Source organism: Clinocottus analis, unplaced genomic scaffold, assembly GCF_023055335.1.
Source record: "Clinocottus analis isolate CAN_PGR_092001 unplaced genomic scaffold, fCliAna1.0.p SCAF_12, whole genome shotgun sequence".
NCBI classification, from domain to species: domain Eukaryota; kingdom Metazoa; phylum Chordata; class Actinopteri; order Perciformes; family Cottidae; genus Clinocottus; species Clinocottus analis.
The window spans coordinates 16773446-16787070 of record NW_027175843.1 but is presented as its reverse complement, the minus strand read 5'-3'; the positions used below and the strand labels follow the sequence as shown (position 1 = coordinate 16787070).

At 45.6% G+C, this 13625-nt stretch overlaps 1 protein-coding gene across 4 annotated transcripts in view; it reads left to right on the top strand.

The window, feature by feature from the left end:
* Window positions 1-13625, top strand: part of LOC137782638 (fibronectin-like) — a 28958-nt gene that overhangs the window by 13142 nt on the left and 2191 nt on the right. For all 4 annotated transcript variants that reach the window (XM_068572099.1, XM_068572097.1, XM_068572100.1 and 1 more), the window contains 34 exons: window positions 150-271; window positions 413-581; window positions 933-1118; window positions 1339-1467; window positions 1704-1793; window positions 1912-2106; window positions 2671-2949; window positions 3211-3474; window positions 3558-3652; window positions 4033-4201; window positions 4349-4435; window positions 4758-4949; window positions 5582-5854; window positions 6522-6636; window positions 6779-6855; window positions 6947-7036; window positions 7191-7457; window positions 7549-7665; window positions 7812-7976; window positions 8083-8238; window positions 8349-8462; window positions 8597-8866; window positions 9071-9282; window positions 9593-9680; window positions 9873-10058; window positions 10204-10293; window positions 10433-10624; window positions 10746-10835; window positions 11005-11113; window positions 11256-11475; window positions 11807-11977; window positions 12076-12214; window positions 12409-12576; window positions 13463-13588. In XM_068572099.1, the coding sequence (XP_068428200.1) occupies window positions 150-271; window positions 413-581; window positions 933-1118; window positions 1339-1467; window positions 1704-1793; window positions 1912-2106; window positions 2671-2949; window positions 3211-3474; window positions 3558-3652; window positions 4033-4201; window positions 4349-4435; window positions 4758-4949; window positions 5582-5854; window positions 6522-6636; window positions 6779-6855; window positions 6947-7036; window positions 7191-7457; window positions 7549-7665; window positions 7812-7976; window positions 8083-8238; window positions 8349-8462; window positions 8597-8866; window positions 9071-9282; window positions 9593-9680; window positions 9873-10058; window positions 10204-10293; window positions 10433-10624; window positions 10746-10835; window positions 11005-11113; window positions 11256-11475; window positions 11807-11977; window positions 12076-12214; window positions 12409-12576; window positions 13463-13588 (5412 nt within the window). The remainder of the gene's footprint in view (window positions 1-149; window positions 272-412; window positions 582-932; window positions 1119-1338; window positions 1468-1703; window positions 1794-1911; window positions 2107-2670; window positions 2950-3210; window positions 3475-3557; window positions 3653-4032; window positions 4202-4348; window positions 4436-4757; window positions 4950-5581; window positions 5855-6521; window positions 6637-6778; window positions 6856-6946; window positions 7037-7190; window positions 7458-7548; window positions 7666-7811; window positions 7977-8082; window positions 8239-8348; window positions 8463-8596; window positions 8867-9070; window positions 9283-9592; window positions 9681-9872; window positions 10059-10203; window positions 10294-10432; window positions 10625-10745; window positions 10836-11004; window positions 11114-11255; window positions 11476-11806; window positions 11978-12075; window positions 12215-12408; window positions 12577-13462; window positions 13589-13625) is intronic.

Here is a 13625-nt window from a genome sequence, read left to right as displayed (position 1 = left end):
CTGAGATGTATGATGTGTGACTGAAAAGGCCTCCTGCTCAATATAACATGATGATGATGATGACTTCACTCTACACTACAAAGTGGATCTCCTGGTCTATTCTGTGTGGCTCACCTCTTTCTTTCTATCTTCCTCTAACTCTCTCTCAGGTGGTAGTCGTCCTGTCCAGGTGATCATAACTGAATCTGGAAACCAACCCAACTCCCACCCTATTCAGTGGAACGCCCCACAATCTGCTCACATCACCCAGTACATCCTCAAGTGGAAAGTGGTGAGTTTTACACCTCCCAGTGAACAAAGCAACGATGCCTCTATCAACCTATCCAAAATGCGACCCCTTGCTCTGCACGCAAAGCTTTAAAATACTCTGGCGTCTCTCCTTCGTTCTGACATTCTCCATCATATTTTCCAGAAAAACACTCCCACCCCATGGAGAGAGGTGATGATCCCTGGCCACCTGAACTCTCACACCATCTCTGGTCTGAAGCCGGGCATCACCTACGAGGGTCAGCTCATCAGCGTGTTGCGGTTTGGACGCCAAGAGGTCACACGCTTTGACTTCACCACCAATTACGGATCATGTGAGTTGAGGGAGTTTATTTGCAGCATCACTGTTTAACCAACTGCATTTGGCTACTTTTGCCGTTTAGGCGTGGGTATTTATTTTCTGCATAGCTCTGCTATATGTGTACTGGTTTGCAAAATAACTATGTGAGATGATTTGTGCTTGCAACATCATGAAATTGAAATTTTATGTGCTTGGAATTTTTTTTTTTAATTCCGTTTGGCTCGTTAAATTGAAACGTTTAATTAACCAGAATCTCCTCGCTGAGGTTTAGAAACATTTCCTGCACGGTGTTGCCAGTTCTGATCTCAGAGGCAGCGAGTAACCAACTCTCCTATTTTCCATCCCTTTTTTTTTTTTCCTGTAGTGGCGACATCACAAGGCGAGACCACTCCACCTCCGCCTGTGGTTGACATCTCAGAGTCGGTGACCGAAATTACCTCCAGCAGCTTTGTCATCTCCTGGGTTTCCGCCTCCGACACAATTTCTGGTTTTAGAGTAGAGTACGAGCTCAGTGAGCAGGGACAGGGAACTGGACAGCCCCTGGTGCTCGGTAAGTGCAGAGATACACTTCTACAAACATGAATACGTTCACAAATATACCGTTAGGTTTTGTATCGATTGCGGCCAACATATTGTGCTAGTTGGGCCTGATTTCAAAATAAAAGTTGATTTTACCAAGACAGACTGCTCTTAGAGATTAAAAGGTCTTTATTTAGCTTAAAATATTTCAATTTGTTAATACAATCTTTTTTTTCTTCTTTTCTCATCAGACGTGCCCCATACAGCTACCTCGGTGAACATAAATGAGCTCCTACCTGGAAGGAAGTACACTGTTAACGTCTATGAGGTTACAGAAGGCGGAGAGGACCACCTCATTCTTACTACTACACAAACCACTGGTTAGTAGACGCATACACTCACGCGTTCTCCCAGTGTGCACTCCCGTCTCTCTACTCTGATGTTCTTTCCCGTTCTCACAAAAATTACAGCTGCTAGACTGAAATGTTGTCTTGAATCCCAGACTTTCGAGCGGCCTCATGAACACGCGCCAGGGGCTATAAATCAAGTGGTCCAGTAAAACAAATGCAGTGGTCGTAATTTCCCTCCTCACACTTACACCTCATTTGTTCCGTAGCACCCGATGCTCCCCTTGAGCATGAAGTGGAGGAAGTGGGAGAAACTTCCATGGTGATCAGCTGGGAAAAACCACTTGCTCCCATCACTGGTATGTTATGGCACATGTCACAGACAAAATGTATCATCATGCTGGCGCTGATTTGAACCCGTACATATTCATCTGCGGCGTACGCACAATGAACCGCGCGGCCTCTTCCTCCACGCAGGCTATCGCATCGTCTACACGCCATCAATGGAGGGTGAAAGCACGGAGCTGACTCTCCCTGACACGGCAACATCTGTGACTCTGAGTGACCTTCGACCCGGGAAGTTGTACAACATCAGTATCTACGCGGTGGAGGACAGCCTGGAGAGCGAGCCTATCTTTGTGCAAGTCAACACTGCCGGAGAGCCACTGCCAGGTAACAGACTGACATGTATAAAAGAAACGGGACCTGATTGTTATTTGGAAGGCCCGACTCAGGTTTTGTGTGTGAGTGTGTGAGTGTAAAGGGAAGTCATCGAGTTCACAGCTGTTCTGTTCTTAGTCTCCTCGACTGTAGTTATGTAAAACTTTTCAGTCTGCCAGGTCGGCCGGTTAAGCAGATGCTAGAAAAGTGTGTGTGTGTGTGTGTGTGTGTGTGTGTGTGTGTGTGTGTGTGTGTGTGTGTGTGTGTGTGTGTGTGTGTGTGTGTGTGTGTGTGTGTGTGTGTGTGTGTGTGTGTGTGTGTGTGTGTGTGTGTGTGTGTGTGTGTGTGTGTGTGTGTGTGTGTATACTTGTTTGTAAAGTATGTGTGCTGGGATAAGGAAGGATACATGACCTAGATGAGACAGTGTATGCTGCCATCTTCGGACAGAGACGTGAACCACCCTCCGTAAAATAAAAGCTGAATGTACATTTACACAGAAAGGGACTAAAACACTGTGAAGAATTCTTTCTCGAAATACACACTAAACTTGCATGCATTTTTTCCCCCTGTCAACAGAAGAAGTTTCCTCTCCCACAGACCTGCAGTTCTTCGAGGTGTCGGACAAAAAAATCGTCCTGACCTGGACCGGCCCAGCCAGCGCTGTGTCCGGCTACCGGGTCACCTCCCTGCCCGTCGATGAGTCTGGGTCTCCACAGAGGGAGATGACTCTGCCCGTCAGTCAAAACTCCTACATTGAAGTGTCGGACCTACTGCCTGGAACACTGTACCGCTTCAGCGTCTACACCATTCACAACGGAGAGGAAAGCTTACCACTCATTGGGGAGCAAAGCACTAGTGAGTACGACGGAAGCCCTCAGGCCTTCAGTGAAATGACTCCACGTGCACAAATCTGTCTCTGAAGGTTGATTTTCATACCACAAGGAAATTAATTGAAACTAGTGTCTCTGTGGATTTATGCATTTTTTTAAAAATTTTTTTTTTTACATATGAGCTAAAACATGTGCAACCTCCACCACTATGTTCCTCACACAATGTTTTCCTCCTTCAAATTGAATAGTGTACATCTAACATTGTCTGTTAATGTCTCCTTTTTAGAGCCAGATGCTCCCACAGATATCTATTTCACCAATGTGACCGAGGACAGCGCTATAATGTTGTGGTTTGCCCCTCGTGCCAAAATCTCTGGCTACCGGCTCTTCCTCACCATTGAGGGCTCTAACCCCAAGCAGCTGCGCCTGCCTGCTCGCCTGTCTCAGTATACCCTCCTCAACCTGAAGCCTGATACAGAGTACAGCGCTACGCTACACGCAGAGCAGGAGAATACTCTGAGTAAAGGAGAGACCGCTGTATTTACCACTAGTGAGTGTCTGATGCATGTACATATACATATACACTCCAGTGTATATATACAAATGAGCATAAACCCATCCCTGTGTTTGTAGATCTTCCAATGGGCAACGCTCCTCATTTCAGCACTGATGTGACTGACACCTCCATTATTATCTCCTGGACTCCGGTTCCCCACATTGAATACAAGGTACAATCACTGCTAATGCTTAATATACAACATGCCTTAATATCCCACCACCCACAATCTGATGTTTCCTTTTTTTTATTTTTTTAAATGAACTGGATTGTGTGATTGTCTCCAGATGCAAATATTTTGTTTCCCTTTCCTGTGGAAAGTGCACTTGTTCATGGTTTAGTGTCGGCTCCATTGGCGTTAGATAACATGGGCACTACAGACCTCAGGGTTTAAATCTGATTGGTCAGAGTATGTCACACCAGAGGCGCGAATGCTCTACCGCCTTACATGTTCTTGGGAAAACATTGACCTCTGACCTTTACGTCCTGCACCCCTCAGTCCATGTCCCGCTCTCCGCCGCCTCTCTGACACTGTGTGCATTTATCTTTCAGTTGACCGTACGTCCTAGTCAGGGCGGAGAAGCCCCCAGAGATGTGACCTCTGACTCAGGAAGTATCTACGTTTCTGGTCTGACCCCGGGGGTGGAGTACACCTACAGCGTCCAGCCAGTTATCAACGGCCACGAGCAGGGAACCCCAATCACACGCCGCGTTGTCACACGTAAGAATAAACCAATGAAGATTGACTTTTTCATTCTTGTGTCTTCTTTATATTGCCTGCTGTTTTGTTTGTTCCAACCACCGTCTCTTCTTTTTGATTAATTTACACTTTCCTTCCCCTCTGAAATCTCCTCCTTTTTGTTTCCAGCTCTGTCTCCTCCGACTGATCTCAACCTGGAGTCTAACCCAGGCACCGGAGACCTCACGGTCCAATGGAACGGAGCCAGTACACCAGGTACACACACACCTACATACCCAGGTGTGCTCGAAACACAAAGGATTTAGCCACGCTTAACACTTCAAATCAATCTGAACAGCTTATTAGTATGCCTCTTGTGTGTGTGTGTGTGTTTTTGATGAAATCTATTAATATGTCAGTCAGCGACAGTCCAGTTACATTACAACTCCTCTGTGTGACATTTACAAAATGTCATTGAAATGCCAAAGTATGAATGTCAGCATCTTATTGTTCCGCATTGTAGCATCATTCATTTTTCTCATTTTCCACGCCATGTAAATCTTTCTTTTTCTTTTTTTCCCCTCTCTCTTTCTACAAGACATCACCGGCTACAGAGTGACATGCACTCCCACCAATGGGCAGCAAGGAAACAGTGTGGAGGAGTTTGTGGAGGCTGGCCAGAACTCCTGCACCCTGGAGAATCTCAGTCCAGGAGTGGAATACAACATCAGCGTGGTTACTGTGAAGGACGATATGGAGAGCACTCCCATATCGACTACCATTACACCTGGTGAGTGAGAGGTCAGCCCATAATCCTGGAGTATGGATATTTAACATGCAAAAGCAAAATTAACCTTTTATTTCTCTTTGGAGTCTGTTTTGATTCTCTGGATGAATGTATTAGGGAAATGTTTGTGTGGTCGGTAAGAGCCCGCCGTCCCCATTTATACATAACCTACTATGTTGAAAGTTATTGTTAAAATAACACAGTTTTCAACATTTAACAGATGCTATCTCCGCTGTGTTAGCATCACCGCTCTAACTTAGCACCAGCAGCTGAAGGACTGTCCAAAACAACAATAGGACTGTTTAGCGACACTAACGCTATATTTTCCGTGTGTATATTATGAATACGAGTTGTTTCATTGAATAACAGATGAAATCTCATGAAATATTAATATATATAACTGGAAAAGCAGCTTTGCATTAGCACTTCCATTGGTGTGATATGTTGAATATCTCACCCTACTGGAAGTAGACGAATTTTCGTTGCTCGCCCTGACCTTGCTTCTTGGTTTCCTCTTCCTGCCCTTTATGTCCAACCCCTTCCCTTCACTTCCGCCTGTCGTTTGTTTGGTGTTCCTGTTGTCTTCTCTCTTCCCCTCCCTTTCCCGCCAATCCCCTCCCTTTCCACCCACCCAGAAGTCCCAAAGCTGACCGACCTCACCTTCAAGGACGTGAGCGACACCACCATCAGTCTCAGCTGGTCACCGCTCAACACGACGGCCATCACTGGTTACAGGATCACGGTGGTGGCAGCCGGCGAGAGTGTCCCCATCTTTGAAGACATGGTTCTGTCCACGACCGGCCAATACACCGTCCACGGCCTGGAACCTGGTATCGACTATGACATTAGTGTGATCACTGTGACGGAGAACGGCGAGAGCGAGCCCACCACTGTCACTCAGAAGACCTGTAAGAGCCACTGAACCAAAGAACACTTCTCTTACTACTAATACCATGAAGACACGTGCATACATGTTATTTCTGGAGGAGCCATTCAGTCATAAATAAGAATACTAAAACTACACTTTAGGCAGATAGTGTGATCTCAGTTGCCAAGGAGGCAGTCACAAATCACATCGTGCGTCCTGAGTTATATAACGTGATACGGTTCTTGTTAACCCAAAGACATTACTCTTTCAAGCAAACCTTTTAAGTTGCTGATGTAATTGTGCAGCATGTTGTTTAATAATCCTCTGCGTGTATGTGAGGAGCATCTGGTTTTAGTTTCGGCGTTTTAATCATACTGAGGCTCATTTTGCCCCCCCCCCCAACCTCCTCCCTTCCTTCCCACTCAATGCAAACACTGCTTGTTCTCTCACTTTTAAGATGTTGTAAAGCTTCAGATGGATTTACACTGACACGCGCATAAAACACAGACTCCTGCCTTAAAATAGTGAACTATTTTGTAGTTTAGTCATTTCACAATGTTTTTGTTTCTCTTTCTTCATATTTACTTTCTCCCCTTATTTCTTTATATCATCGCTCTTTCATAAAACTATTACAATTCTTTGAGCCCCTTTTCACTTGTACCTTTTGAACACACCCTGAACTAAGCTGCTCTCTCTCTCTTCAATAGCTGTACCAGCACCCACTGATTTGGGCTTTGCCCAGGTTGGGCCAGACAGTATGCAAGTCACCTGGGTCAATCCCATCGTCCCCAACACAGCTGACATCAACAGCTTCCTCATCAGGTACGAGCGGAAACACATTATATATCTATATTTTTTTTATTTCTGATTCAGATTTTATCTAGAGGACACACTGATTTTAATACACCCACAAACAAAATAAAAAATAACAGCACAAATGACTGTTGGTCTCCTTATTATTCAGGTATCATCCCATTGATGATGACGATGACCTTACAGAAACCAGTGCAGGAGGCAGGAGTAACAACGTGGTGCTAAGGAGTGAGTTACAGCAAAAAAACAAAAAAACACAGCAACGCATTGGCACACAAACAACTACATTTGTATTCATGTCTTTTTTTGCTGTCCACAGACTTGCTGCCGAACACAGAGTATCTGGTGAGCGTGGTGTGTGTGTATGAGCAGAGAGAGAGCTCGCCCCTCGTCGGCACACAGACAACAGGTGAGTCTTACCTTCTTTTGGGTATCCAGAAGAAAACAGCTTCTTTTTTAATGCTGCTGCTAAAAATGGTATTATTTAGATTATCTTTGCCTTTTGAAAGAGGACCTTTTTTAAAGAATATTTCTCTGTATCTTCCAACCGTTTTTTTTTTTAGCTCTGGATTCCCCGGTCGGCCTGCGTTTCTCTGAGATCTTCACCAACTCCTTCACCATCCACTGGCTCGCTCCCCAGAGCAAAATTACAGGTTACCGTATCCGTTACCAGATGGTCAGCGGCGGGAGGGCCAAGGACGAGAGGCTGCCTCCGTCCAGGAACCACTTCACCCTGACGGGACTCACTGCAGACACCGAATACTTGGTCAACATCTACGCAGTGAGCAGGTCCAAAGAGAGCCTGCCGCTCAGCGGGAAACAGAAGACAAGTACGACATCCTGATTTAATACTTGGTGTCCTCCAGTTACTCACCATGTTAGCATTAGCATCATGTGGACTCTCTCTCTCGCTCTCTCCAGTCTCCGATGCTCCCACAGACCTGGAAGTCCTCGACTCCTCCCCCACCAGTATCACCGTCCGCTGGGATGCTCCTCCTGTCACTGTGCGCTACTACAGGATCACTCACGGAGAGACTGGTGAGCTAGTATTAATGGCTTCAGATGCGTTTCATTTTCTTTAATGCCAGGAAAGGTTTTTCTGTGACTGTGTTTTTTGTTCTCGTCTATTGAGCATTCAAGTCTTGTTTTTTTTCAAACATTTATCATTATCGTTCTTTTTCCAGGAGGTCACAGCAATCCTAAGGAGTTCACAGTGCCTGGCTCTCAGTCCACTGCCAAGATCACTAACCTGAAGCCCGGTACTGACTACACCGTCACCGTCTACGCTGTGACCGGTCGAGGAGACAGCCCCGCTTCCAGCACTCCAATCTATGTCATGCACAAGACAAGTACGCACTCTCTGAGAGACATAAATCAGTCACCCATTTTTAGTTATTATCCTGCTTGCCCATAGTTACACTTGCAACTCTTTATCTCTCCTTGCTCCTCTTCTAGGTGTGGACTCTCCCTCTGAAATGGAGGTGATGGAGGTGAATGACAACAGTGTCACAGTGAAGTGGAGCCCTGCTCAGGGCCCAATCAAAGGTTACAGGGTGACTGGGGTCCCCAGAAATGGGCAGGGGCAGTCTTTCACTGAGGTTGTGGCTCCAGGTACGCCAGTATTTAGTGTGCATATTTTAAAGCTTGACTAGACTTAAATGTTTTCTGGCTTCTTAGTTTTAAGCGGAACTAATGTCTCTTTCCTGTTTTTGTATTTCCAGACCAGACGGAGATTACTTTCTCAGGACTTATGCCAACAGTAGAGTACGTGTTGAGTGTATATGCTCTCGGACAAGATGGAGAAAGCTCTCCTGTGGTGGTGAATGCTTTAACAAGTAAGGGTTTACACTAAATATATTGTTCACTAAAATGTCAGATAATTAAAAGACAACCTCCCGACCTCTCCACCTACTTCTCTAACCCCACTACCTTGCCTCCCTTCTCTCTGCTCTCCTCAACTTTTTTTTAGATATAGACCGTCCCAAGGACCTGACCTTCTCAGACATCGACTCCACCTCACTGCGCATCACCTGGGACAGTCCTGAGGGAATCGTCACCTCTTACCGGGTCACTTATTCCAGTTCGGAGGAGGGCGAGAGAGAGCTGCGACCTGCTCCTCGAGGAGACGCGGAGTCTACCGTTATCTATGGTCTGCAACCCGGCACTGAATACACAGTGACGGTCATCGCTGTGCATGATGACACAGCCAGCACACCACTGGTCGGGACACAAGCTACAGGTACGCAAGGAAATTAGTTCTCTATGTAATAAAGAGATAAGAAAAGGTGAAAGCTAAAGTTCAGAAAGTACATTTTGGGTTATTATGTCAAGGTAAATATCCTTTATTCTGGCATGACCGTGTCCAATGAGCACCTCCGTCTGCTGATACTATGAGTACGGTCTCTGTCTAATCCTCATTTTATCTCCTTCCCCTCCCTCACAGCCATTTCAGCCCCCACCAACCTCCAGTTCTCCCAGGTTAGCCCTACCTCTTTCACCATGCGCTGGGCGGTGCCGGGTCAGGAAAACCGACTAACTGGCCTCACCGGCCTCACAGGCTACCGTGTTGTGGTGAACCCAAAGAACAAGAGCGGCCCGACCAAGGAGATCAACTTGGCCCCGGACGCCACACAGGCGCACATCTCTGGACTCATGGTGAGTGTGGCTGTGTGAGTCTGAACGGGGGACGTATTTATTTACTGCAGTACCTTCTACATTATGAGTGTGAAAATGGACTTACAGAGACGTCCATCGCGGTGAATGTTCTCCCGTCGTGGATCTCCATTATCTTGCAGCAAAAGTGGAATTAGAAAGAAAATGTAGTGTTTTATAAGATGTAATACAGACTGACTTGCATACCTGTGGGCACACATGTATACACATGTACAAACAGTTATGATTTTAGCTGCAGACGGTATAATTAAGCTGCACAGCACTGAAGTCTCTTTTTCGCCATCTCTCTTAGATCGCAACTGCCTATGAAGTCCATGTTTATGCCTTGAAAAACTCTCTGACCAGCAGGCCAGTCAAAGGAGAGATCACCACCCTGGAGAGTGAGTTTGTGACTCATGAATTGGGAAAATCTGACAAATAAATTGTTCCTTTTTGATGCATGAAAACTGTAACATTGTTATAGAATATCTTGTGTTGTGCAAAAGCCAGTCTCGAGTTTATCCCAACTCTCTCGCTCCATGTTTTGGTCCTTCTCCCATTTACTTTCTCTCTTTTTCCTCGTCTACCTCAAGATATCAGCCCCCCTCGTCGCGTTCGTATCTCTGACGTTAACGACTCGTCCATCACCCTGACGTGGCGCTCCAAGACAGAAACCATCTCTGGCTTCCTGGTTGAGGCCACTCCCACCACCTCCTCTGCAGGCTACGTGCCCATTCAAAGGACCATCGGCCCTGACTCCCGCTCCTTCGTTATTACAGGTACACAGATGTGAGAATGTCCGAGCGTTTGCAATGACGTAAAGTAAGAATAATGTTTATAATTCAATCAGAACATCAGATTCCTGGTATTGCAACACAAAAGCTCACCACCCCTCACTAACCTGTCCCTCTGTCTTTACTTCAGGTCTGGAGCCAGGCACCAATTACAAGATCAACATCTATACACTGAAAGGGAACGGACGCAGTGCACCTCTCACACTCACTGCCACCACTGGTAATATTCATTTCCATCCTACAGTGTCAGTCAAGAGTAACACAAATCAAGATGGCAGCTTAATTGTATGACGACTTAAAATTGTAACTACGTATGTTTTTTCATGTTGAGTATTTTCTTACTTGTTTATCTCTTCCAGCCAAACCGTTGGTCATCCCGCCCACCAACATCCGCTTCACCTCCCTGAACCCAAACAGCATCTCTTTCACCTGGGAGCCGTCACGCAGTCCGAGGGTTACTGGGTATTATGTCACCTATGAGGAGGCCGGGGGTTTGCCTCGGGAGATTGTCCCCAGACCGCATGCAGGCCAGAGCTATGCCATTATCAACGGTGAGTGTGGAGCATGGGATTTACTGTCCACATACCGACATGTAAATGCTTTGATTTACAAACGGCGGCGAATGACAAATGCTAATAGCTTTGTTTGTATGTGTGTTGTGTTTGGCCAAAGGTCTGAAGCCAGGAACAGAGTACGTCATTAAGATTGTCGCGCTGCAGAATTCTTTGAGAAGCACACCTCTAGTGGGCAAAGCCAGAACACGTAAGTACACCCATCATCCACCCATCATGCACCTGTTTGGTCCCTGCAAACTTTAGGGGCATTGACAACTTGTGATTTTACCCGCTGAAAGTTCAGCTAATAGATCTTTACATTTGGTTTGCTCTGCTTGCTTATAACCGCTACCATACATGCATCTCTTGTCCAACAGAGCCAGCTCCAGATCGTCATCTATTGGTCCCCGAGCTGCCACAGCTTCCCGTTCCTCACCGACCCACCACTGACATCCTGGATGTTCCCGAGTCCTTCAATGACAAGATGTAAGAACCTGCGTAATCACACTGCAATGATGGATTCAGAGGGAAAATGCAACCACACCTAACATATCTGTGCAATTAAGCTGTGCTTCACATCTCTTATTGTTATTCCTTCCTCAACGCTCTCTTTTTTTTCTGTGTGCAGTTTTGACACCAACCAGGTTCACTTGACTGGCACTAGTGGCCAGAACCAACCAGGCCAGCAGGGCCAGCACATCTATACTGAGTACCAGAGTCTAGGCCCCAATAACGGACTTCATGGCCCCTTCAGTGGACCCAGAGAAGGCCAGAGACCGACTCTCAGAGAACCTCTGATCTATATTCCTGTAGCAGGCCCTGATGGAAACAGAGTACCTTTGGTCAAGGTGTGTAAGACTAAAATGATCTGTAACTCTGATGTACCTCATTATCTTGAGTTTAGGATTGTCGCTGATAACAAATAACTGGCCACACAAAACTGTGGTTTGAATTATAGAGTCTCAGCTGATCTTATCTCACTGTTCTGTAACGCATTAACTTCAACTTTTCAGTAAATAATTTTTCTCAATAAGAAATATAGAACTTAAACAGAAGCTGAACGGCAGGGTTACTAATGCATTAGCTGTCAATTGACAGTCAACTTAAAAGTGTATACGTGACATTTTTGGTGGTTTTATGACCTGACATCATATCCGTACTGTACGTTTGATCCTGTAGGTGAGCGAGGGTCCCCTGCCTGGTCTTGCATTTGGTTTCCCTGACAATGAAACCGAGTTGCCCCAGGAAGCGCAGACCATCACAACCATCTCCTGGTCTGGCATTCCTCAGACTTCAGAGTACGAGGTGTCCTGTAATCCTATTACACACCTGGAAGAAAGAGGCTTTCAGGTATACACACATAGTATGCCTCTCTCTCTCTCACACACACACCTATATATTAACTGTTGGAGATATAAGAACCACCTTCTCTCCCTCCGTTTATGTAGATGCGTCTTCCCGGCACCTCCAACAGTGCTACACTGATTGGATTGACATCCGGAGCATCCTATAACGTCGTAGTAGAGGCCATGAGGGGCGGGTCTAAAGAGAAGGTTTTGGAGGAAGTCGTAACTGTTGGCAATGCCGGTACAGTAGTCCACACTTGACATTGACAATAAAGTTGAATATGTTTAATATGCATTCCTATTAAACACATGTATATACAAATGGTATGTGTTGTATAAATGTAACCAAAATCAATGGTGTGTATCTAATGTCTTTATCAAGGGTAACCAATCAGTCGGCTCAATTTTAAACATATGTTTGTGTCCATCTCTTAGTTCCAGGTGACATCCCCATGTCCACCAACCGGGATGTGTGTTACGACACATTCACGCAGACGTACCACGAGGTGGGCTCAGAGTGGGAGCGCATGTCTGAGACGGGCTTCAAGCTGTGGTGCCGCTGCCTTGGGCTGGGCAGCGGCCATTTTAGATGTGATTCATCCAGTGAGTGGCTTAATAACCCCGGCATGCTTTGCAAACACCCCATGGAATTATACAATACTTAATTCTATGTGATTTTAAGAGGAATTTATAAGACAAAGCCAATATATCAAAGATAAAAAACTGAAAAGACTTGTTGCAGTTATGTGCTCCACAAAGCAATAACTATATTTTACATTATGCACTTTATAAATTCCTTATTAGCTAACTATGACACTGACGGCATGGGCAGCCTTAGCAGTGCAACTATATAATTTACTGCAAGTTATTGTATGAATTAATCATAAAGAGGCTTGCTTTACGACATATGAGTCTGTCTGTAGTCTGCCCATGTTGGTCTCCCTGCTGTAAACACCTCACAGAAAGCTAAGCTAAGCTAACTAGCCAGCGTCGATCTCAGTTTTGTGCATTGTCCATAGAGCTAACGCGACAATAGCAGAAACTAAGATCACCACCCACTCGCCATAAATTCAGTGGCCTTACACCGTCTGTATGTCTATATGTATGTGTCCCCACTGGGACACTGTTTGTATTCAACTGGGAACCAGTAAAACTCACTGGGGCCCTCACTAATTTAAAGGATGTGATTACCTGTTGTTTAAAATACAAATGTTTGTTTGCAGATTGTCTTTTATGCTCGTTTCACAGAGATTATAAATGTGAAAATCCGTTTCTGTGAATCTTTGTCTGCAGTGTGAAGGGAGCTTTTGAACTGCTCCTCTCACATATCCACTTCTCTTACTCTTTCCTCTTTCCCGTCTTTGCCGTTTAAATCCAACCTTCCACCTTTTCCACGCTGTCCTGTTGCATTTCTCTTCCCATACCCTCGCTACCTGTATCTTCTCTTTTGCTCTCTCTCTCATGCTGCTACTTCTTTGCCCTCCTTCAGAGTGGTGTCACGATAACAATAATAACTACCGCGTCGGAGAGAAGTGGGATCGCCAGGCTGAGAACGGTCACATGATGAGCTGCACCTGCCTGGGCAACGGCAAGGGAGAATTCAAATGTGAACCCCGTAAGTACAAACGTATAAAACCTAAACTCCCTGTGAC